The following is a 25,871-nucleotide window of genomic DNA, read 5'->3' as shown; positions in this document are numbered from 1 at the left end:
CAGTGTTCTTTGACCAGTCCAGTTTATTGTCAATTTGTATCCCCAGGTATTTGTAATCCTCCACCATGTCCACACTGACCCCTTGGATGGAAACAGGGGTCACTGGTGCCTTAGCCCTCCTCAGGTCCACCACCACCTCCTTAGTCTTTTTCACATTAAGCTGCAGATGATTCTGCTCGCACCATGTGACAAAGTTTCCCACCGTAGCCCTGTACTCAGCCTCATCTCCCTTGCTGATGCATCCAACTATGGCTGAGTCAACAGAAAACTTCTGAATGTAATGTTAAAATTGTACAAGGCATTGGTAAGGCCGAATTTGGAGTATTGTGTACAATTCTGGTCAGCGAATTATAGGAAAGATGTCAACAAAATAGAGAGAGTACAGAGAAGATTTACCAGAATGTTATCTGGGTTTCAGCACCTAAGTTACAGGGAACGATTGAACAAGTTAGGTCTTTATTCTTTGCAGCGTAGAAGGTTGTGGGGTATTCAAAATTATGAGGGGGATAGATAGACCTTACATGGATAGGCTTTTTCCATTGAGAGTAGGGGAGATTCAAACAAGAGGACATGAGTTGAGAGAGGGGGCAAAAGTTTCAGGGCAACACAAGGGGGAATTTGTTTACTCAGTGAGTGGTTGCTGTGTGGAATGAGCTTCCAGTAGAAGTGGTAGAGGCAGGTTCGATATTGTCATTTAAAAAAAATTGGATAGGTATATGGATATGAAAGGAATGGAGGGTTATGGGCTGAGTACGGTCAGTGGGACTAGGTGAGAGTAAGAGTTCGGTACGGACTAGAAGGGCCGAGGTGGCCTGTTTCCGTGCTGTAATGGTTATATGGTTAACTGTGGTGCCATCATGTCACCCACCAATATTTCAATTAGTGTTGGCCAAAATCTATTCAAATTTAATGATATATTTTTTGTTAACATCTTTCTCCAAGTAAATTAATTGGTGACCTGAAGAGGTTGTGCAGCACTCTAAGTACTTTTGACAACACATTTATTAGGATGCAATTTAATTACCACATTCATCCTCCACTTAAGGAAACAGGTCCTTCCTATGGACTCAATCTTGGTCATTCATACATTTACACACAGAGCTCCCTGTTAGCCTCCTCCACTCCAAAGGAAGTAAGATCACCATTTCTAATCTTTTCACATTGTTAACATTTCTAAATTTTGGTAACATCTTTCTATACCTGTATGCATCGCAATGGAATCATGTTTCCCATAAAGTCATCAGAATTGTACCCAATACACAAGCCATGGTCCAACTAGTTCTGTACACATTTCCAGCTTAAGCTTTTGCTCTCCTACTCTGTCATAACTAACAAAGTGCCCCAATTGCCTCTTCAACCATCTTACTTATTGATTGTTCTCCCTTGCTTCATGACAACTTTGGATCCTGTTCATCATCTTAACACAAGTTGTTATTCTTTTGATAAATGTCATGCAGAATGCTGTCAAAAGCCTCAAGTCCAAGTAGCCTATATCAAATGCATAGCTGTAACCCTCCTTAAAAACTTCAGTTATAATAGTGATGACCTTTCCTGAACCAATTCATGCTGATTGCCTTTGACTAATCTGTGCCTTTCCAAATGCAGGTTTATATTGTTCCTCAGCATTTACTGGAATAATCTGTGCCCCAGAGAATTTAAACCAGTTAGCATGTAATTATTTGCTTTGTCCTTCCTCCATTTGTAAACAAAGACACAATGTTAGCAGTCCTCTGGCATCACTCCCATAGTTAGAGGGGAATTAGAAATTGTCAAGTCTCCACAAATCTTCCTTTTTAATAGTTTGAAATTGCTATTTAGTCATTTTCAAAGATCCTTTAATTCTTCCTCTGCTCTTACAGTATATGCTCTCTCTCTTTCACAGTGAGATAATATACTGTAACTAAAACTTCAATGATTCTTACTTATCTACCAGGTCTTTTTCACTGTGGGCCATCTTCCTCCTCTTGTTTCTTCTCTGATCTGATTAATTTATACTGGTATCTCACTCAAAAACATTTGCTTATGTGACATTTTGGGGGTTGAATCCCTTTAGGCCAATCCGTGCTCAACATTTAATTTGGCTTTTTCCCCATGTCTGGAAATTGAGATTAGCTGACTCATTACAAGTTTCAAAAGGTGTGCTAACTAATTTGCACAAATGATGTGATATTCTTGAAATGCAAAAGGAGAATGATATCAACCCAAAGCTGCGATTCTTCATTGAAGCTATCTGACCTGCTGAGTATTTCCAGTAATTATCATATTTAGAGTCACATACACACACTAAGAAAGCACTCACGAAAGGATAAATTATGTTTTCTGTTAGTCTGTTTCTGTTCATGAAACATTTATTCATCCACATGAGAAATTCTGCAGTCACTGGAAATCTAAAGCAACACACCAAATTCTAGAGGAACTCAGTAGGCCAAGCAGTATCGATGGAAATGTTTAAACATTTGAGGTTTCAGGCCAATACCCTTCTTCAGACTGGAAAGGAAGAGGGAAGGTGCCTGAATAAAATGGTGGGGGCAGGGGAAGGAGGATAACTATGTAATAGGTGAAGCCAGGTGGGTAGGAAAGGTAAAGGGCTAGAGAAGAAATTTGATAGGGGAGGTGAAAGGAAAGGAGGAGGAAACCCAGAGGGAGCTGATAGGCAAGTGAGAAGAGGTTAAGATGCAAGAGTGGGGAATAGAAGAGGAAGAGAGGAAGAGGGAAAACATTTTTTAAAACCAGAAGGAGAAATCAATATTCACGCAGACTGCCCAGATTGAATGCAAAGTTTTGCTCCTTCAACCTGAGTGTGGCCTCATCTTGAAACAAAAGACGGCCAAGAACCAACATGTCAGAACAGGAATTGGAATTAAAATGTTTGGCCACTGGGAAGTTCCACTTTTCATTGGTTGGAACAGAGCTGCTCAACGAAGCAGTCCCGCAAATTACGGCAGGTCTCACCAATATCGAGGTCACTGGATTGGGAACACCAGATACTATAGACGACCCTCACAAATTCGCAGGTAAAGTATTGCCTTCCCTGGAGGGACTGTTTGGGGCCCTGAAGGGAGTTCAGGGAGAAGGTGAATTGGCAGGTGTAGCCTTTGGTCACTTGCAGGGCAAGTACTGGGAGGGTGAATAGTGGGAAGGGACGAATGGACAAGGGGAATCACTGAATGAGTGATCCCAGCACAAAGCTGGGGGGAGGTAAAGATATACTTGGTAGTAGGATCCCTTTGGAAATGGTAGAAGTTGTGGAGAATGATGTGTTGAATGCGGATGCTCACGAGGTGGTAAGAATAAAAGGAATTATCACCGTTAAGACAGCGTCAATTGTGAAGGAAGGGGCACCTTGTCTTTGAAGAAGGACATCTCTGATATCTTGGAAAGAAAAGCCTCATCCTGGGAACAGAGGCAACAAAGACAAAGGAACTGAGAAAAGAGAATAGCATTTTTACAAGAAACAAGGTGGGAAGAGGTACAGTCAAGATAGTCATGGAAAACGGGAGGGGCTATAAAAGATGCCAGTCAACAGGTTGTCCCAGAGGTGGAAACAAAGGGATCAAGAAAGGGGAGACAGGTATCAGAAATGGACAAAGTAAATTCGAAGGCATGGAGGAAGTTAGGACACAAAATTGGAGAAACTGATGAGCTCAGCATGGGTGCATGAAGTAACACCAATACAGTAGTCAATGTAGCGGAAGAAGATTTGGTGAGCATAACCAAGGAAGGCATGGAACATGGACTGTTCTAAACAGCCAACAAAAAGCCAGGCTCAGCAGGTGGCCATGGCTAACCCTCTCGATTCTGGAGAAAGTGAGAGGAGCCAAAGGAAAAATTATTGAGCATGAAGACCCATGAGGTGAAGCAGCACGGCAGGAGCAGCCTTTCAGACCTGGTGTTACTTTAATTTTCTAATTTAAGTTTGACTTTGCTTTGACCAGTCTGTCAGATGGATGAGAGTGGTGGTGGAAGGGAACTGGTTGGTTCTTTTAATGAGAAAGAAGTGGAGAGTTTTAAGGTCTTCTAGATGGGGGATAGAAGTGTATGGGACAGGATATCCATGGTGAAAATGAGGCAGTCAGGAGTAGGTGGGAAGACACTGAACTAAATAGGATAGAATGGAGTCAGGATATGAGGACACAAGGTCAGTGTGGAAGGAGCACGAAGAGACAATGGGCTTACCTGAACAGTCAGGTTGTGGATCTTGGGTAAGAGGTAGAAACAGGCAATATGGGGTAAGGGATATATGAGTTTAGTTACAGTTGACGGGAGTTCTCCAGAGCTGATGAGGTCAGTCATAGAGTTGGAGAGTTTTCTGATGGTTCGGAGTATGGTCATCTTCAAGGGGTAGGTCAGAGGAGGTGTCTGAGAGTTGCCACCTTGTCTCAACAATGTAGAGGTCTCTCTGCCACACTACAACAAACAACTACAACATCCATTCATCTGCAAATCAAAGATCATAGGTAAAGTCATTATCAAAGTATATGTATGTCACCATATACAACCTTAAGATTCTCTTCTTTTTGCAGGTATACTCAAGAAAGCAAATAACCATTAACAGAATCAGTGAAAGACCACACCAACAGTGCAAACAACCAGCGTGCAAATCACAACAAAATGTGTAAATACTAAGATGAGATAAAAATAATAAATAAGCAATAAATATTGAGAACTTGAGCTGAAGAGTTCTTGACATTGAACCTGTCAGTTGTGAGAACAGTTCAGTGATTGGGCAAGTGAAGTCGAGTGAAGGTATCCCCTCTACTTTATGGAGCTGAGGGGTAACAACTGTTCCTGAAGCTGGTGGTGTGAGTCCTGAAGCTCCTGTACCTTCATCCTGATGGCAGCAGCAAGGACACAGCATGACCTGGGTGGTGGGGATCCCTGATAATGGATGTGGCTTTCCTGAAACAACACTCCTTAGAGACTTGCTAAATGGTGGGAGGACTTTACCAGTGTTGGACTGGGGAATATGCATTACTTTTTATAAGATTTTCTGTTCAAGGGCATTGGTGTTTCCATACCAGACTGTGATGCCACCAGTCAATATACTTTCACCACACATCTATAGAAGTGTGTCAGTTTTAGGTGCCATGTCAAAACTTCACAAACTCCTCAGGAAATAGTGGTGCTAACATGCTCTCTTTATAAAGGGAATTATATATTGGGTTTAGGACAGATTCTCTGAAATGATAGATTCTCTGAAATGATAATACCGGGGAATTTAAAGTTGCTGACTTCTCCACCTCTGATCCCCCAATGAAGACTGGCTTGTGGACCTCTGGTTTCCTCCTGAAATCAATAATCAGCTCCTGGCCTTTCTGACATTAGAGTAAAAAGTTGTTGTTGTGGCTCTACTCAGCCAGATTTTCAAACTCCCTCCTATATTCTGATTCATCAGCACCTTCAATTTGGCCAATGACAGTAGTGTCATAAACAAATTTAAATATGGCATTGGAGCTGTGCTTAGCCACACAGTCATACGTGTAAACCAAGTACAGCAGGGGGCTAAGCACACATTCTTGTGGTGCACCTGTTCTGATGTAGATTGTGGAGGAGATGCTGCCAATCCAAACTGACTGGGGTCTGCAAGTCAGGAAACTGAGGATCCAACTGCACAAGGATGTACTGAGGCCAAAGTCTTTAAGCCTATTGATTAGTTTTGAAGGGATGATAGTATTGAACATTGTTGGAAACCACATATTTTTAAAATAATAATTTTTATAAGATTTGTACGTTTCAACAAACTCATGTATTTTTCACTCACTCATATAACAGCTAAACTAACACCTTTCTCACTGTCTCAGTATTAGCACATTAACCATGTGATGTAATTGTTTTAATTATGTAGCCTGTTAACTAACTCATTCTTATCCAAGGAATTTTCCTTAACTTATAATAAAAGTGATAGATTTTTCATTAGTGCCATTATGGCTTCTTCTTTATTCCTTTGTCTTCACAGCTATTCAACTTTTAGCATAGTTTCTCAGCTCTTTATTTAACTTGCTTAGTATTTGTATGTTTGTTTGTACTCTCAAAAAATCTTGGAATTCTGACTTCAAGAAGAATCACAAGGATTAGAAAATAGAGATCCAACAACACCGAGCTGCAGTCGACAAAGAGCATCTTGATGTATGCATCTTGGCTATCCAGATGTTCAAGCATTGCACGAAGAGCCAATGAAATGCCATCTGCTGTGAACCTGTTGTGCTGGTAGGCAAATTGGAGCGGATCCAAGTTGCTTCTCAGGCAGCAGTTGACATTTCATCACCAACCCCTCAACCCACTTAAAAGTAATTTGTTTCTTTAATTCTCTTAACACCACCATTAGTGTCCCAACACCACAAGCGACCGATGACCAATGCAACATGAAAGGACTTGCACTCAGATCCAAGGCAATGCTGCTTTCATTGTAACCCAAGAGTTACAAACATAATACTGTTTTCTACTAACTTTTGGAAAGAACTTCAGTCTCTCTCATCATGCCACAAATCAGCTAAGGTACAAAATTCAGAATTCAAATGGAGTTTGTCCCAAATCTCTGATGACAGGTTTTAGGATTACAGCGTTCTGATTTATTTAATCATAACCTCACTGTTTTACTTGGTTATTATTATTTATTGTGCTTCCATGTACATAAATATCTTTAGTAATATGCAGAAGAAACATTAATAATATGAGTGGACTTGTCCACTTACTGCTAGACTCTGGGTCACAGATTTTTCATGGAGTAGATTACAGAAACTTAAAGGCATACTTCTCTCAAGAGTCTAGCAGAAGACTGTTGTCTGCGGCACCATATTAAAAAATGAAATCTTTTTCTACTGCCAACATATCATTATAATTTTTGTGCACAGGAAAAAGGTATATTTTTCCACGTAGTCATTTTACAAGTTTGATTTCTTGTCCTGACTTCAAAGGAGTTTAAGTAAAAATGCTGAGTGGTGATAGCATGAAGAGTTAGAGTGTTAGAATGAATTCTTAACCAATGTAGCTTCAGATGTGGCTTTGTACAAACTGGTCTATAAATTGATTGGACATGCTAAAATCAATATTCAGTGAGCTTTTTAAAAAAAAAACAAGAAAGAATTTCATTAAGAGACTATTAATGTTTACAGTTTTTCTTTGCCAATGCTGGCTTTGCACAACAGGGTAGAAAGTTCAGAAAAACAATGAAAAGGACCCACTGTGCATATTGTAGTCATTTTTGTGTTAAAACATCTTCATTGCTTCATCCGTTGGAACCCAGCGATAGCCATAATGCTTTTTCTAAACATAATTAATAGACAATGTATTATTAATAATGTTTAATACAAGTATGTACCACTAAATAGAACATAGAACAGTGCAGCACAGGAACAGATGCTTCGGCCTACAATATTCTGCTGAATCAGTTTAGTTATCAGGTGGCTAACTAAACTAATCCATTCTGCCTACACAATGTCCATATCCTTCATTTTCCTTCAGCTTCATGTGCCCATCTAAATGTCTCTGAAAAATCACGACACCTCTTTCTCAATGTCACTAGTCATATTGTATACAATAAAAAATGGCTCATCATCTTCAAATGATGCTCAAGCTGGATACTGCCCTTTCAAAGTTGCTAAAGTCAGCAGTTGTGCAAAATTAATTGGCAAGATACTACAGTTAAAATTAATTTTTAAAAAATCAAAACTCCTGACCATTTTCATAACATTTACATTCAAAGCCCAAATGGCCAGAAGCATAAATGCATCTTAAATAATTCCTTTCTATGAAGAATTTCAGTTTGTGTGAATTGTACAGTTCTTCTAGATCAGTGACAATGCCACATATTGAACATAGAGTCATTGGTTAATACAGCACAGAAACAGATCCTTAAACCCAACATGTCCATGCAAACCATCAGGTTCTTATCTGGTAATCAATTTTACCAATACTTGGTCTGTGGTTATCTATGCACTGATAATTGAAGAGCTTATCTAGAATCTTATTTTTAAATGTTGAGAAAACTGATTGGATTGGGGTTCAGAGACAAAACTGACCCATTTCTGTCTTCACCCACAAAACCGCCTCTCATGCAAGAAAACCCTAGGCCTATTTCTCATTCAATACATACATAGTATTATCCAGGCACAACTGTGAGTAAGAACATTTGTGACATTCCTTAACTGTCAAAATGGAAACTTAGAACAAAAAGGTTACTTTCTCCTTCTAAATAGATTATAGTAAAGTCAAGAGTGAAGACTTGCTATTTTCATACAATTATACCCTTCAACTAAAAATGTCACAACAGATCATGAATATACATGTAGTCTTCAGTCACCTAAAATGCCAGTCATTTACACTAATAATTTTGCTTCTCCTGACCCTCATTCTTGCTAAGGGCATGAAAATTAGTGAAGATTCCCACATGCTGGGCCATGATATTGCAAAGACATTGTTTCAGCTGGAGGCCTCGATTCAGCATCAAAACAAAGTACCATTTGGAACATGTTGCTTGCTACTTCAAATATAAGCTGTTGTGTACAGTTCCCCCTAAAACTTCCACAAAATAATTACCATGATTCATGTAGTCTTAAAAATTATTCTACTTAATAGTCTTTCTTACAACACAGGCCACTTGCGTTATTCCTTGCCCAGTAAAGTTTTAAGACCATAGGACTATAAGACATGTTGTAGAAGCAGAATTAGGTCAATTGGTCCATTGACTCTGTTTATTCATTCCATAATGGCTGATATATTACCCCTCAACTCCATTCTCCTGCCTCCTCCCTGTAACCACTGACTCCCTTACTAATCATACCACTTTCAACATACCCGATGACTTGGCCAATACAGCCATCTATGGTAATGAATTCCATAGGTTCACCATCCTCTGGCAAAAGACATTCCTCATCTCTGTTCTAAAGGGATGTCCTCTATTCTGAGGCTATATCCTCTGGTCACAGACTCTACCACTATAGGAACAACCTCTCCACATCCACTATCTAGACCTTTCAATATTTGATAGGTTAAATGAGATCTTCCCTCATTCTTCTAAACTCCAGTGAGTACAGGCCCAAAGCCATCAAATGCACCTCATAATTAATCATTTCATTCCTGGGGCAATTCCTGTGAGACGACCAGAAAAGACTGCAGCAGATGACAAAGCTATAATTTCATTTCTTTGGAAATGCAAACAATTATTGGAGAATTTCCTGTATAGTATTTGTTTTATCACTGTCCTGATGAATTAAAGAAAAGTGCCAATATGGATGTAAACTATTTCTAGCACCATGTTTTCTAATAATCACTTAAAATTCTCGTGTTATTTTAAATTCAATTTTTAGTCTGATTAACAAGCACTTGAAAAGTTGAAACCAGAGTTTCTGCAGATGCTGGAAATCTTGAGCAATGTTCACAAATGCACAGAACTGAAAATTTTGCATAAAGTTGCTTAAGCCGTGTACTACTGGTTGAAGTGAAACTCCTAAGACATCAGGCTAAATTTATCTATAGTATGAAGAACAATTCAAAAATGCACAATTAGTCCATGGTAGCCCCAGCAAACTTTGCTAAAGCAAGCTATAAATGACAAATTTGCTGTGAACTTAGAAATAAATCAATAAGATAGTCAATGGTATTAAGTAGAATAGACTTTTTAAAGTGTTTCAAATAATCACATAGGTAACATATTTAAAGTTTAAGACAGTAGTAAATAAATAGTGTGGATAGAATATTGACTGACTAACAGGAAATAGAGTTAGAGTAAAGGGTGTACTAGGCCACATTTTGTGTTGTTCAGGCATCAATCCGATTTTTATCTTCGTTGCCTTGAGCAGTGAGAGAGTAAAAAGGTATAGAGTCAAAAAGTTATGAATCTATATGAAACACTGGCTGGAGGATTTGGTGCAGTAGATTACCAATTAGATATAGGCTAAAGTGCGTAAAAAAAATTCCACCAAGGTAACTGCCAAACTTTTATATATTTATTGAAGATTAATATATAAAGATTTTGATTAAAGAAAACAGCCACAAAAGGTCATTGCTAAAGGTTCAGGATATTTTGCTTTACCATCATCAAAAGATTCTGTAAACTTCCAAATTAGTCAAGAATTATCACCACAGAAACTGTCAAATTGGTGTCTGCATGACTATTCCCTATAGACAAAAATCATTTTTATATACTTAGATCTTCTTAAAATTTGCAGAGAAGATTTTAAATACAGCAGTTTCCATTTGGAAACCAGTCCTTTCTTCTAGTTTCCACCTGCCAACAATAATAGAGACCACTGGACTAAGAATTTGCCCATCATTAACATCCTTCCCCCCCCCAACATTCTCGTTTTAAGTTGTTAAATAGTGAACCAGATTGAAGTTCTTTTTGATCCATCTATAGTGAATTATGATAATTTATAAATCCAGTATGATCATTAGTAATTTCAAGATAATAAATCGCTTTCGCTAACCTCTTCCCATTCCAGTAACATTATTCTAGCAATATCAATGTCTAGAAAAGACATATTTGCAGCAAACTTGGCTTTATCAGGAGCAGAGGGTTAAGGGACTAAACAAATCTCACTCCCACTTCACTGAATAGAATTACTCTTCTGCACAGTGGGGCAAGGTTTCAATTGCAATCGAACAAATGAGATTTCCCCAATAGAAAGTCTCCACATGGATCCAGCAGACAAAAAGAATTTCCTTTAAACAAATAACTTTCAGCCTTTACAATTGCAGTTAAAACTATAAAGCCATCTCACATTAGTCAATACAATTATGCCAAAACATACAATCACATCATTACTTGACAGAATTTCCCTAATGTATGCTTCGTTAATGTTCGCAATAGCAGGATCAGTCTTGGTTCATTTAAAGAATGCACATGGATCAGCATCACTCAATGGCTGCAAAGCAGTAAAGGTTTACAAAACATTCATCCATCTTAATAATGTGCTGTAATGCAGTACCAGGAGAAAGGTACCAAATCACTTCTTCTGCAATGTATCAATTTATAAATTTAGGAATTTATATTAAAAAAAAAACACCTTCTGATTGCAGCCCACCCACTTGCTCTATTCAGATGCAACAAATTTTTAAGCAGGCTTCATCCTCCTGCAGGATATAAACTGTGTCATAAAGTCCACTATATGCATATATTTTACCTTGGTTCTCTGTAATCTCCCTCAGCCAGCCTACATATCTCTAAATGTGTACACTTGATTCTTTCACATTTCAATTTTTTTTTTGGCAATGATGGGATTTTTTTTGCAAATTGCTAACATATTCTTAAGGAGACATGAAAAAATGCAACTCCACTAACAGCAGAATTCATATCTACATCTGGCCTCAAATTTATTTCAAAATAATAAAAATAAGGAATGAGCTAGGTAACAAGGATATACTTTTCTCTTATATAATAATGCCTAGATGGGGTGGAAATGCCAAATGTAATTAAATAATCTCTAATAATAGCAACTATTCACTTAAAAATTGTCAATAATATTCCAAGATAATCCCAAATAATCTTGATTACAGTCCATATTTTTATTAGAAAGTAATGACTCGTGCAGTATTTTCATATTCCACGTTATTAATACTACTCTTTGTATTTGTCTATTTAGGTAGGGTTTATAAAAACTTTATAAAAACACTAGCTTGGCTTCCTGGTTTGTAAACACAAAAGAAGCACACCCGAACATTTTATTACTACCTTTGGTAACGCTATTTTTTCCCAAAGCTGCACAAAATTACTCCATAATGTTACAAACTATTGAGGCAAGATTTTTTAAAGGAAAAATTGTCGGGGCTGTCCTTGCTTTCCGAGCACAGAAGATTCATTCAACACGTCCACTGCATTGCGAGACGTGGATTTACAAAATCCCACACACTCAATTTCAGAACTGCTGACCATAGGGAAAATATTAATACAAAAAGCTGATGTTTCTTTGTCGTAAAGACCACCCACTCCCACCAATGTGGATTTTTTTGGGAGGGGGTAGAAAGAGTTGCAGATTTGAGAATTAAATGCAAATATTCCTGTGCAAAAAAAAAAGGTAGCTTTGCAGCTTAATGATTTGAAATTTAGTTTCACTAATTCGACAGAGAAACAGAAAGGGTACAACTAATTCAGAACGGAACAACAAAGAACAAAGTCACAAAAATGCCAGAAGTAGCAATTACCATTTACACAGCGAAGTGTGTAACCATGTGTTTTTGTAGCAAATAAAGTGACTGATACACTGCTGAGGACAGCGCGTGACACCATTTGTAAAAGTCCTCGGTGAGCAATCTCACTTTGAATATCAGCCTGCAAAATGTAAGCGGCGGGGGTGGGGAAATGAGTTGGAAAAGAGCGAGCTGCATGATCACACTAATAATAATTTAACTCTGCCAGCACACACCTTTATTTAAGGCACTTCCAGCGAACGAAAGCCAAGAATCATTACCTAGACGTAACCCTTTGCTTTGGAGATGAGAGCTCCCCATGTATACAGCCGTTATTTTCCCATTTTCAGAGAGCACTTCACGTGAGATATGAAAATACTGGGCATATGGCGGCCACTTCAATTTTCCCAGAAATAAAGCACAGCCAAGTCCTGCTGTCTATGAGAGTGGGAGAGGCGCCGTGCTTAAGCTTATAGGCTGCCAGGGTCACCTGACACGTTCAGAGCTGCACACTCAGCTGAGTTCCGAAGGGACATATCAACTGTGATATATAATTTGATCACAATGCCCTGTGCATTTTGCACCTCATCATTTTGCACGAACCAGGACTTAATACTGACAAGAAAATATGCTTTCGAAGCGTTTGAATTTTGAGGAGACGAACGTAGATATTTTCAGTGCATTCCAGTAACTGGCACCGTCAGCACGAGATTTCTCTTCCTCCCTGTGGTAAAAGACTGCTGTGTCATTAAGCAAACAGTTCAGTCTTGTATAATCAGCCCGCTTAATTTAAAAGCTGCATCGCGAAACCATGACAATTAATTCTCCGCAGTTTATCTGCAGCAGTTTCTTTTAAAAAAAAACTGTACACAACAAGGTTAACAGCTTTCAGTCGATTTCAAGGAAGGCTAATAAAAAATGGACTGTCTGCAGTTCAGGAGTTCAAGACTGCAGGAATAGGGGTCAAAGCAAGGATCAACCATTCACATCAGAATGTTAAACACAAGAGATTCTGCAGATGCTGGAAATCAGGAGTAACACACACAAAATACTCCCTGATATGCAGAATTCCTCAAGCATTTTGTGGTACATCAGAACGTTGTCTGATGTCCAAAGCTAACATGCAACTGTGTACACAGGAGCTAGAAATTGTCCAGATTTTTAAAAAGCGAATTAATACATTAAGCTTTATGTGCAAATCTGTGTTAGAATGAAGAAATTGAACCCAGGTCGCTAATACTGTAAAGCATTCCGCTAACCACTACGCTACCATGCTGCCACTGGCTCTAAGGAGTTTGTAGGTACCCCCTCTGACCACATGAGTTTCCTCTGGGTGCTCCAGTTTCCTCCCATAGTCTAAAGACGTACCAGTTGGTAGGTTATTTGGTCATTGTAAATTGTCCTGTGATTAGCCTGGGATTAAATCAGGGCTTGCTGGGCACTGCAGCTCGAAGGGCTGGAAGGATCTTATCCGCACCGTTTCTCAACAAATGAAGAAATTCTGAATTTTCTGACCCGGTTGCGATTTAAAAAAACAATGCAAGTGCCATTTGAAATCCTGTTGCACAGGTATGTGCAGTCAAGTGTTAAAAAATATTGTTCAAAAACCAGAGTAACGGTAAAGAATCCTGAATAAGTCATTGTTTGCACAACCACCTAGATGTTTTTAGGTTTGCAGTGACCTGATGAAGTAGCTGACTAAGTGATTGGATACTTAAGATCTAGTTTAATAATGAATGCTTCAGCAAATGATAAAATGATCTTACATTCAAATAGAAAAATACTGATGAGCCATTAATTTTACAAACGACCACAGATCTTTTGTTTAAAAGTACTGTACAGTATCATTAATAGAGTTGTAGTCAGATTGACTGTACTTACATTGCACTTACTCACACTTCCTTCAAACAAAAAGCATTATTCACATCAGATAATTATTTTCATTGGTGTTGGTAGATAATAGTTGGGAAACAGTATCTATGACTGATAAAGTGTCATTTCATTTTTATATGATATCTACTGCAGTCCACATTAGACAAGTTATCACATTTTTAATGTAGGACTGAAGTCCTGCACAGAAAATGCCCCCAATGTAGCACCCAGCCTAAATGAGGGGTTTATATTTTTAAAATCAAAACTTTATGCAATTACATCCCATCTCTTCAGTCAAATCTCAGTTTACTGAATAGGCCACAATTTGGCTTACATTAAGAATAAAATTATTTATGGTGATCTTTATTCTTTTTAAAATAAAAGGACACAGGAAGACCAGCGTAAATAGTAAAAAAAAAGGATAGCTTCATCCACCCAAGTATCAGTGCAGAATCAGAAAAATGAAAATGATCTCAAAACTACAAACTTTCCCTTTTTCCACCCAGCAAAGTCACTGTTAGCAGCAAAACAGCAAAGCTTGACATTGTGGAAATCAGCAAGAAATTCAATGCCATAGCCAAGAATCCAAAATATTTCAAGCAAGAGAAAATTTACAGATGCTGGAAATCCAAGCAACACAAACAAAATGCTGGAGGAAATCAGCAGGCCAGACAGCATCTATAGAAAAGACTAAACAGTGGATGTTTCGAGTGGAGATCATTCATTAGGATTGGAGATTTAAAAAAAGATTAGAAGTCAGAGTAAAACAGTGGGGGAAGGGGAGAAAGCAGTACCAGGTAGTAGGTGACAGGTGAAGCAGGTGTAGAGAGGGTGGGGTGAAGTAAAGAGCTGGAAAGTCGATTGGTGAAAAAGCTAAGGGCTGGAGAAGGGGGAATATGATAGGAGAGGACAAAAGGCAGTGATAGAAAGGGAAGGGGAGGGGCACCGAAGGGAGGTGAAGGGGAGGTAAGAAAATAAGGGGGGGATGGGAATGGGGAGTAATGAAAGAGACCAACCTGAGCGTGGCCTCATTGTGACAATGGAGGATGTTATGGACTGACAAATCAGAATGGAAGTGGGAAATGGAATTAAAAATTTTTTGGCAACCAGAACGTAGGTGCTCAGTGAAGCAGTCTCCCAATTTATAATGGGGCTCGCTGATATGCAGGAGGCCACACCAGCAGCACCGGATACAGTAGATGACCCTTAAAAGACTCACAGGTGAAGTGTCACCTCACCTGGAAGGACTGTCTGGGGTTCTGGATGATTGTGAGGGAGGTGGTGTAGGGGCACGTGTAGCATTTGTTCTGCATGCAAGAATAAGTGCCAAAAGGGAGATCAGTGGGGAGGGATGAATGGACAAGGGAGTCACGTAGGGGAGTGATCCCTGTGGAAAGCAGAAAGTGGGAGGGGGGAAGGGAAAGATGTGCTTGGTGGTGGGATCCCATTGGAGATGACAGAATTTACAGAGAATTACGTGCTGGATGCTGAGGCTGGTGGGGTGGTAAGTGAGGACAAGAGGAACCCTGTCCCTGGTGATGTGGTGAGGGTAGATGTGTGCAAAATGAAAAAGATGCGGTTGAGGGCAACATTGACGGTGGTGGAAGGGAAGCCCCTTTTCTTTGAAGGAGGAGGACAACTCCTTAGTTCTAGAATGGAAAGCCTCACCCTGAGAGCAGATTCAGTGGAGGTGCAGGAATTGGGAGAAGAGGATGGCATTTTTACAAGTAAAACGGTGGGAAGAGGTATAGTCCAGGTAGCTACGAGAGCCAGTGGGTTTATAAGATTCAAGATTCAAAAACTTTATTGTCATTCCAACTATACATTAGCTCTGCAGGGCAGAATGAGACAGCGTTTCCCAGGGGCAAGTGCAATCATAACATAACAAATGCAACAATAAACACAACAATAAATAGTAAAACACAACAGCCACATGTCGGTTAAAATCAAGTTATAAGTGTTCAGTGCAAGCTAAAAGTGTCCAAAGCAGAGTCAGGTCGGGCAGCTATTCAGCAGTCTGACTGTCTGTGGGAGGAAGCTGTTTAGTAGCCTTGTGGTTTTTGTCTTGATGCTCCAGTAACATTTGCCTGATGGCAGAAGAACAAACAGTTTATGGAGAGGGTGTGAGGGGTCTTTAATGATATACCATGTCTTCTGGAGGCATCGACTCTGAAAGAGGTCTTGGACAGAAGGTAGGGAGACCCCAATAATCTTCTCTGCTCCCCTAACCACCCTCTGCAAGGCTTCTTTGTCGGCAGCACTGCAGCTGGAGTACCAGGTTGTGATGCAAAAGGTCAGCACGCTCTCAACCACGCCTCTGTAGAATGTAGTTAAGATGTTAGTGGGGAGTGATGCTTGTTTAAGTTTCCTCAGAAAGTGCAATCTCTGCTGATAAGAGACATCAGTTGATAAGCTGTCCTCAGAGACAGAGATGTTGAGAAAGGGGAGGGAGGTGCTAGAAATGGACCAGGTAAATTTGAGGGAAGAGAGGAAATTGGAGCCAAATTATCCCAAGTGATATACCTTTTGTTGACAGGGATGGCAAAAAGGGTACTGTGCACTGTGCATGTGCTATAAGGAGAGGTTTGACAAACTTGGGCTGTTTCCTAAGGAACGGCAGCAGCTGAGGGAAGATCTGATAGAGGTTTATAAGTTATGAGAAGTATGGATTGAACAGACAGACAGCAACTTTTCCCCAGGTTTGAAATGTCTTATACTGCACGGCATACATTTTAGGTGAGAGGAGACAAAATTCAAATCTCTACACACACATTTGTGGGGGTAGGCCATCTATAAATCTGAATATGACACAACTATTGTTGGCAGAATTTCAGATGGTGACGTGGAGGCGTACAAGAGCAAGACAGATCAACTGGTTAAGTGGTGTCAGTATAACGACCTTGTACTCAACATCATTAGAACCAAGAAACTGATTGTAGACTTCAAGAAGTCAATGGAACACACAATGGTCAGTTATCAAATGATCAGCAGTCAAGCAGGTGAGCAGTTTCACATTCCTGGTCATCAACACCTCTGAAGAACTATCTGGGCCCAACATATTGATGCAGTTACAACCAAAAAAAAAGGAACGGCAGCGGCTATATTTCATTGGAAGTTTGAGGAGACTTAGTATATCACCAAAGTCTCTCGCCAATTTCGAGCAACGCACACAAAATGCTGGAGGAACTCAGCAGGCCAGGCAGCATCCATGGAAAAAAGTACTGTTGGCATTTTGGGCCAAAACCCTTGGGCAGGACCATTTCAGCCTGAAACGTCAATTGTACTTTTTTTTCTCATAGATGCTGCCTGACCTGCTGAATTCCTCCAGCATTTTGTATGTGTGCTTAGATTTCCAGCATCCAGAGTTTCTCTTGCAAATTTCTACTGATTTACTGTGGACAGTATACTAACTGGTTGCATCACCATCTGGTTTTCTGGGGCCACTGCACAGGATCAGAAAAGGCTGCAAAGAGTTGCAACCTTCATGGGAATTAGCCTCCCCAGAATCGAGGACATCTCCAAAAGCCAATGCCTCAAAAAGGCAGCATCCATCATTAAGGACCCCATCACCCAGGACATGTCCTCTTCTCATTACTACTATCAAGGTGGTGGTACAGGAGCCTGAAGACATTCACTCAACATTTCAGGAACAGCTTCTTCCCCAATGCCATTGTATTTCTGAATGGGCAAAGAACCCATGAACACAACCTCTATTTTTATTCTCTTTTTGCACTATTTATTTAATTTAATTGTTATAGACATTTCTTGGTATAATTTAGTTGTTCTTGTTATGTATTTCAATGTTCTGCTGCTACCAAACAACAAATTTCGCTACATATGCCAGTCATATTAAACCTGATTGTTACTCTGACCTGACAGGGCCCTTCAAAAATACAAATGAAGGGGAAAAAGAACTTTACCAGTGAATAATGAAAGGCAAATGTGGTCAATGGAACATCCTTGGTGAGTAGGATGAAAGTGAATCCCAAGGCATAGAAAGGATGGGACCACTAAATGACAGAGGGAAATTATGACACACTAAATCTTTAAAGTGGAGGTTGATAGGTTCTCAGGGTGTCAGAGGTTACGGACAGAAGGCTAGAGAATGGGTTTGAGAGGGATAATAAATCAGCCATGATGGAATGGCAGAGCAGACTTGATGGGCCAAATGGCCTAATTCTGCTCCAATGTCGTATGAGCAGTTAACTTCAGCATTCACCAGCAAAAAGGACAGAATGCAGCAAGACCAGGAAGAGGTATAACAACATTCTGGGTCAGGTTGGTATCAAAGGGGAGGTGGTGTTGTGCCTCTTGAACATTTTGGTTCTTGAAAAATATAAACACTCATCAATTTTTATAGAGAGGATTCTGTATGGATGCATCACAGTTTGTGTATGATAACTGCTCTGTCCAGACAGCATGAAATTTCAGAGCCCAGTCTATCACAACAAAAACAGCCTCTCTACCATCGACTTTGCCTACTCTTCCCACTGCCTTGGGAAAGCAGCCAATATAATCAAAGCCCTTTTCCATCCCAGTCATTCTCTTTTCTCCCCTCTTCCATCAGGCAAACACACACCACTGGGCTCAAAGACAGCTTTTATTCTGCTGTTTTAAGACTCCTGACTGGATCTCTTGAACAATGAAGAATAATTTGACCATTTAATCCACCTTGCCATGGCCCTTACACCTCACTCCTTGACCTGCACAACACTTAGTCTTTAACTACTAGGTGTGCACTGCTTAACGTCCATTCAGACAACATCCGATCGCATATACATCCATAGTCCTGATCGGAGAACATGATGTAACGTATGTAACCAATCTCATGTATCGCGCGTCTCATGAGTGTAGTAGCATTCTCTGTGTTTAATTTTCTTTCAAAAATATTACTGTAAAGTGCATCATGGCTTCCAAATGCAGCAAAACCCCTCCTAGTGATAGCAGCAGCAAGAGGCAAAGTATATAATAGTGTTCTCACAATGTCCAAATCGCATAACGTCTGATTTCACAGAATGTATCGTGGACGTTAAGCGACACATAACTGCATAACAATATATTTGGTATTCTGTTACTGCTTTGCCCTTTGTACTACAATGTAGTTACATTTGAAATGATCAGTCTGGGTGGCATACAAAGCAAATACTTCCATTAGATTTCGGTATATGTCGCAATAATAAAGCAATTACCAATTAGGTAGGCAAGTCCCCAGAGCCTGATATGATCCATCTAAAATTATTAAGAAAAGCAAGAGAGGAGATTGCTGGCGCCTGACAGATCTTTGCATCCTCTTTGATCACTTATGAGGACTAGAGGACAGCCAGTATTTTAACCTGTGCTTAAGGGCAGCAAACTAGGATTATTATAGGTCAATGAGCTTTACATCACTGATAGGCAAATTACTACTGAAAAACAATCTAAGGGATAGGACTGCAGATCTGGAAAAGCAAAGCTTGACTTTGTGTTGGAGAGATCATACCCTACAAACTTGAGAATTAAGGCAACAAACAATAAGTTGGTCCTTTTGGGGAAAGCGTTTAAGAGAAAGAGCAGGTTGCTCAAATTACACAAGACAGCTCTCTATATATAGCCCAATATACTTGTGACGGGGAAATCAATTTCTGGTTGGTTTGTCACACAAGAGACATCAAGTAGAATGGGCCATCAATCTGAATTTAAAGGAGGCTAGTTCATTGTAACGTACAAAATTCCTTTACAGGGAATGCAAGAATGATACTTTCCCTAAAGATCTGTTTTGAACAAAGGGTTCAAGTCTCAAAACAAATTTTGGAGAGGAAATTTCTTCATTACTGAGTGACTGTGAAGGCTTAGTCATTAATATATTCAGGAGAAAGCTACATAGATATTTAGACACCAAGGAAATCCATTGATATGGGAGCATTGGAAGAATGTGATGATGGGAAACAAGATCAATCATATTCTTATTGAATGCTAGATTACATGTGAGGGACTAAATTGCTTATCCCGGCTTCTGTTTCTTATGTTCCTAAAAGACTGAGACCAAAATAAGTAACAGGGCAAAATCATTCAGAAATGGATAGATGGCAGATTAAGATAACGTGAGAGATAAAATAGAGGAGTGTGGAGGACAAGAGAACATTTTAGATAAATCACAAGAAACAGACTTCTATTATTTTAAATACTGGAAAATTCCAAAAATATAATGCATCTTTCCATAGACAATGCTTTCGATATACCAGATGCGCTTAAGAGAAAGCTAGATAAAGACATGAGGGAATATGAAATAGTAACAGATTAGAAGGATTTTACAGAAAAACTGTTTGGTCTGCTTTCCAACTATTTGGCAAAATTTCACAATTTGTGGAAACAGCTCATATAAGCACAAGAAACAAGAAAAAATTCCCGTTCAAAAGCATAAGTAATATGCAGCTCCAAGGTGGCATATAGCATCAAGAAATGCTGTTCCGGAGAAGCAACAGAAAACACAAAGTGATGATGCAAGAAGTGGCAAGAGAACAAGTGAGAGAGATAGAGCTTTATGCCCAACACTTCCTCTCATACTAAGAATTCTAATGAATTCATTGTTTATACAGATTCACTGAAAAATAAGTCCTTAAAATTTCTCAGTATACAATTGTTAGATTCAAAATTAAAACTTATTGGAACCTGTGTGCACATGTGTGTGTACGAATATGACATAAGGAAATAGATGCGACTCTGTTGAATGTTTAATCCACAAGCTGTTTTTGACAAATCCTATCTCTCAGGATAGAAACAAGTATCAGTGTATCTAGCCACATTGATATAAAAGATTATTACACACATTAGTTTCAAATGTCACTTCTGCATTGCATGTATTATCAAAAAAAATTTTTTAAACTTTCTTCAAAGTTATGCAATTTGTGCCCACATCACCATCTGGTTCCATCTGAACCCTGGAGCAGCCCGGAGTAGGCTTAACTGAATTATGACTTCAGAGTTTGGCCTCTGAGCTATGTCCTGAAGCTCAGTAATCAAGGCTGGGAAGATTAGTCCTGAGGGTCAACAATACGCTCAAAACACAGGTAAAAAGATAATCAACCTTGCCTTTACAAAATCCTCCAAACCACTGGCAAGATGACCTGTGGCCTTTCACAGGTCAACATCCCAGCTTTAAGGCCCTAATTACATGCAGTTTACTTTGTGTAGTAGGCCACACTATTGTTGATAAGCACAATACTAGACTTGCTCTGACAGCTTAAAATAGTATCTTTGCTGCAAGAGATCACCATATAGACAGAATATAATGGACATTCTCAAAGCATCCTTGAAACTCATACCAACTGATATACCCCACCAACTTAAAATCGCCTTCGCTTAATATGAAGGAACTTGGGACACTCTTCCTTTGAAGGCCTCCAACATCCTCTAGTTTAAAACTCCTTAAACGTACATAAAGCATTCCTTCCACCTGCCTTATCTATCACTCTCAGAATTTCCTCACTTCCTCCTCCACTCAACAAAAACAAACACATGCCATCCAATCTCTCCTCATAACTGAAATGCTTCATCCTAAGCAACATCCTTATGAACCACCTCCACATGCTCTTTAGCACAATCATATCCTTGTATTGCATGGCAAATAGAAATGTACAAAGGACTCCAGCTGTGGCCTAACCAATATTTTATAAATGCACCATAATCTATCTGCTTTTATATTATAAGTGACAATGAATGAAGGCAAATATAACTACTTCACCATCTTATCTACCCGCATTGTCACCTTCTGGGATCTTCAAATGTGAAAACCAAGGTCCTCTATCCTCAATATTCCTGAAGACCCTATAATTCAGTCTGAATGTCCCAAATGCATTCATCCTCCCGAAGTAATCAAGCTCAACTTCTCAGGAATAAGTGGGATCTCCCAATGGCCACCTATTTTAATTCCACTTCTCTTTCCGATATGTCTGTCCATGGCCTCCTCCACTGTTGTGATGAGGCCACACCTCCAACCTGATAGCATTAACATTAATTTCTTGCATTTCTGGTAATACCTCCCCCCCCACACTCTACTTCACCATTTCCCATCCCGTTTTCCCTCTCTCACCTCATTTCCTTGCCCCCCCCCCCACAAACACCTCCTTCTGGTGCTCCTTCCTTTTCTTTCTCCCATGGCCTTCTGTCCTCTTCTATCAGACTTCCCCTTCTCTAGCCCTGTATCTCTTTCACCAATCAACTTTCCAGCTCTTTACTTCATCCCTTCCCTTCCCCCTTCAGGTTCCATCTATCACCTTGTGTTTCTCTCTCACCACCCCCAGCTCTTAAATCTATTCCTCAGTGTTTTTTCTCCAGTCCTGCCAAAGGGTCTCTGTCCCAAATATCAACTATGCTTTTTTCCCCCATAGATGCTGCCTAGCCCACGATGGGTACCTAGCACATTTTTCATTAATCATCTCCATTTTTTTTTTGTAGTCTCATGTTACACATGAACATGGAATGAATAAAGATTCTGCAGTTCACCAGGGACTTTTTGACTATGAACAAGTGGAGTACTTCTGCAGTAATTGGTGATATTTGCACATCTCCCCCGTGCAGACATATTCTTGGACTTCAGATTTTACTTAGGTTAATAAAAACTCAAGTGAGGCAGTTTAAATAATTCAATTTGCCAAACTGGTAAAACATGAATAATTGCTCTATATATGATTGAAGTTAATACCACATGGTGCAAAGTGAATGTACAACACATTCTGATGCATGCCGAAACACAATCTTCCTTGGACCACTGCTTTAATTTAGGCATTCATGCTAAATAAAGTCACAAATTCAATATTAAAATGTCTCAAGCTGCAAGGTGTTGGAGGAAATTTTCCACTGTACATTGAGATCAAGACAAAAAAGTGTAGCACAATTGAATAATATATAACATTGTTTATACTTTCTGCAGAGAAGCTGAATATCTTGATATTCCTAAAGATCAAATGCATATACAGTACAACCAGGGATTCATAGAGAACGAAGTGGAGAACATTTGTTGCACATAAGGAAAATATTCTGTGAACAACAGAAATATTAAAGTGAAATTATCATCCCCCAATTGTAAAAAAATCCAGTTTCATGAGATCCTAAGAAATCAATAAAATGTTCAAATCATAAAATGTTCAAATGATAGCATGATAATTCAGTCATAAGCATGCATATACTATTCTAATTCAAAATACTGAAATAATAAAATAACTGGAGAGATGAGATTAAAAAGCATTTATTATCATGAAAATTTTAATGCCATTTACAAATATGAAACTATTCTCTGTTGTCAGTTGACAACGTACTGATAGTTTTGGATTAACACCAGTGAGTTTATGATGTTAAGGTGGTGTTATGGCAGCAGTGGATTTACAATCATGAGTCAAACAACACTACAACACAGAAAAAGGCCCTTTGGTCTATCTAACCCATGCGGAACCACTAATCTTCCTAATCCCATTGACCTGCACCTGGACATAGCCATCCACGCATCTATCAAAATTTCTCTTAAATGTTGAAACCAAACACACTTCCACCACTTCTGCTAGCAGCTCATATAACATTCTTGCCATCCTGAGTCAAGCTATCCCCCCTATTATTCTCCTTAAAATTTTCACGTTTCACCCTTAACCCATGATCTCTAATTCTAGTCTCTCCCAAACTCAGTGGAAAAAGCCTGCCTACCTTTACCCTATCTATACTCCTTCATAATGTTGTATAGCTCTATCAAAACTCTTCTCATTCTCCTATGCTCCAGCGAATAAAGTCCTAATCAATTCAACCTTTCCCTATAACTCAGGTCCTGGCAATATCCTTTAAATTTCCTCTGCTTACTTTCAATCTTAATGACATCTTTCCTGGAGGTAGCTGACCAAAACTACACACAATACTCTAAACTAGGCCTCACCAACATTTATTTATTGAGATACAGCGTGGAATATGCCCTTCCAGCTGCCGCCAGCAAACCACCAGTTTAACACTAGCCTAATCACAAGACAATTTACAAGGATCAATTAACCTACGAACTGATACATCTTTCGACGAACAAGAACACCTGGATGAAACACGTTCATTCCATGGGGAGGAACATCTTAAAGATGACACTGGGACTGAACTCTAAACTCTTGACAGTCCAAGCACCAACTACTAAGCTACTGTGGTGGAACTTGTAAAACTTCAACATAACATCCTGTACTTTGATTTATAAAGGCATTGTGGCAAAAGCTTTGTTTACAACCCGATCTACCTGAAATTCATAATTGCAAGGAATTATGGATTTGTATTCCCAGATCCATTTGTTCTACCACACTCTCAGTGCCCTACCATCCACTGTATAAGACCAACCCTGGTTGGACTTACTGAAATGCCACACCTCACATTTGTCTGCATTTTTCATTCTATTTTTCCAGCTGATAACCATTCCTCTTCAGGCCATGATAGCCTTCCTCACTGTCCACTACATCCCCAATCTTGTGCAAGTTTGTTGATCCAGTTAACTACATTATCATCCAGATCATTTATATAGATGACAAAGAGCAACAGACCTAGCACCAATCCCTGCACATCACTAGTCATAGGCCTCCAGTGAGAGTAGTAACTGTCTACTACCACTCTCCAACTTCTCCCACAAAGCCAATGTTTAATCCAATTTATTACTTCATCAAGAATGCCAAGCAACTGAACCTTCTTGACCAACCTCCCATGTGGGACCTTGTCAAAGGACTTACTAAAACCCATGTACACACTGCTTTGCCTTCATTGATCTTCCTAGTAACTTCGTTGAAAAATTCTAACTTTGGACAATACTTACCATGCACAAAACCATGTTGACTACCCCTAAACAGTCTCTTTCTACCAAAATATTTAAATATCCGGTCCCTTAGAAAACCTTCCAATAACTTACCTAGTGCTGTTGTCAGGCTGATCGGCCTACAATTTTCCTGGCTTATTCTTGAAGAATGCAAAACATTAGCTATCCTCCAATCCTCTGGCACCTCATCTGTTTTGGTGACTTGGAAGTGAATTAAGGTTTCAAGACCCTTACACTAAATCCATAAGCAAGGTAGAGCTTGCTAGTCTACTGGTGCATATAACACTAGCAATACAAGTGATGAGTAGTCCAGATTAATATTATGTTGAGACAAAAGAATGAATAAAACGATGGTCATGGATAACCAACCTTGAGTTTTTTTTGTGAGAAGGTTGATGAAGGAAGGCAGTAGATAGTGTCTGCATGGACTTTAGCAAGGCCTTTGACAAACCCCATATGGGAGTCTGGTCCAGAAGGTTAATTTGTTTGTTATTCGAGATGTAGTCAACTGGATTCAAAACTGGCTTAGCAGGAATACCAGAAAGGGGTGGTAGATAGTTGTCTCTCTGAAGGGAGGCCTGGGGCTAGTCGTGTGCCTCAGGGATTGGTGCCGAGTCCATTGTTGTTCATCATCTATATGAATGATCTAGATGATAATTAGCAAACTGGACCAGGAAATTTATGAATGACACCAAGATTGGGGGCATAGTGGACAGTGAGGAAGGCTATCAAAGTCTGAAGCTTAATCTGGACTAGCTGGGAAAATGGGATGAAAAATGACAGATGGAAATAACTAGTCACGAGTGTAAAAAAAAATTACTTGCTGCTTCATTTGGCAGTAAAGATAATCATTATGTATCTTTTTATAATGGCTGGTGTTTAAGGAATTGAGGGGCAGCACTACATGTTGCTTTCCTATTCCTACTCGATTTTTTTCCTGGTATTTCTCAATTCAGCCTCTTTATGCCGACTCCATTAATGAATAAAATATTTTACCTCAGTATCATTTCCCTTTATCTCTCAATTTCTTTCATATCTAAAAAACTATCAACCCTCAGAAAAGGAAAGCACAGCATAT

At 39.3% G+C, this 25,871-nt stretch overlaps 1 protein-coding gene across 7 annotated transcripts in view; it reads right to left on the bottom strand.

Moving 5' to 3' along the window:
* Positions 1-25,871, bottom strand: part of ctbp1 (C-terminal binding protein 1) — a 200,039-nt gene that overhangs the window by 46,793 nt on the left and 127,375 nt on the right. The window contains exons 1-2 of one of the 7 annotated variants that reach the window (XM_059965606.1): positions 12,360-12,401; positions 7,182-7,263 (exon numbers count right to left, since the gene is read on the bottom strand). The exons of 3 other annotated variants lie outside the window; for them this stretch is intronic. In XM_059965606.1, coding sequence (XP_059821589.1) covers positions 7,182-7,188 — 7 coding nt within the window. In that variant the 5' untranslated portion in view covers positions 7,189-7,263; positions 12,360-12,401. Of the gene's footprint in view, positions 1-7,181; positions 7,264-12,359; positions 12,542-25,871 lie in introns of those variants that run through there. 3 more of the 7 variants (XM_059965605.1, XM_059965604.1, XM_059965602.1) reach the window with 3 other exon arrangements.

The sequence above is a fragment of the Hypanus sabinus genome, chromosome 3, assembly GCF_030144855.1.
Source record: "Hypanus sabinus isolate sHypSab1 chromosome 3, sHypSab1.hap1, whole genome shotgun sequence".
NCBI lineage: Eukaryota > Metazoa > Chordata > Chondrichthyes > Myliobatiformes > Dasyatidae > Hypanus > Hypanus sabinus.
The sequence above is the reverse complement of the archived record's forward strand: the minus strand, read 5'-3'. Positions and strand labels throughout refer to the sequence as shown.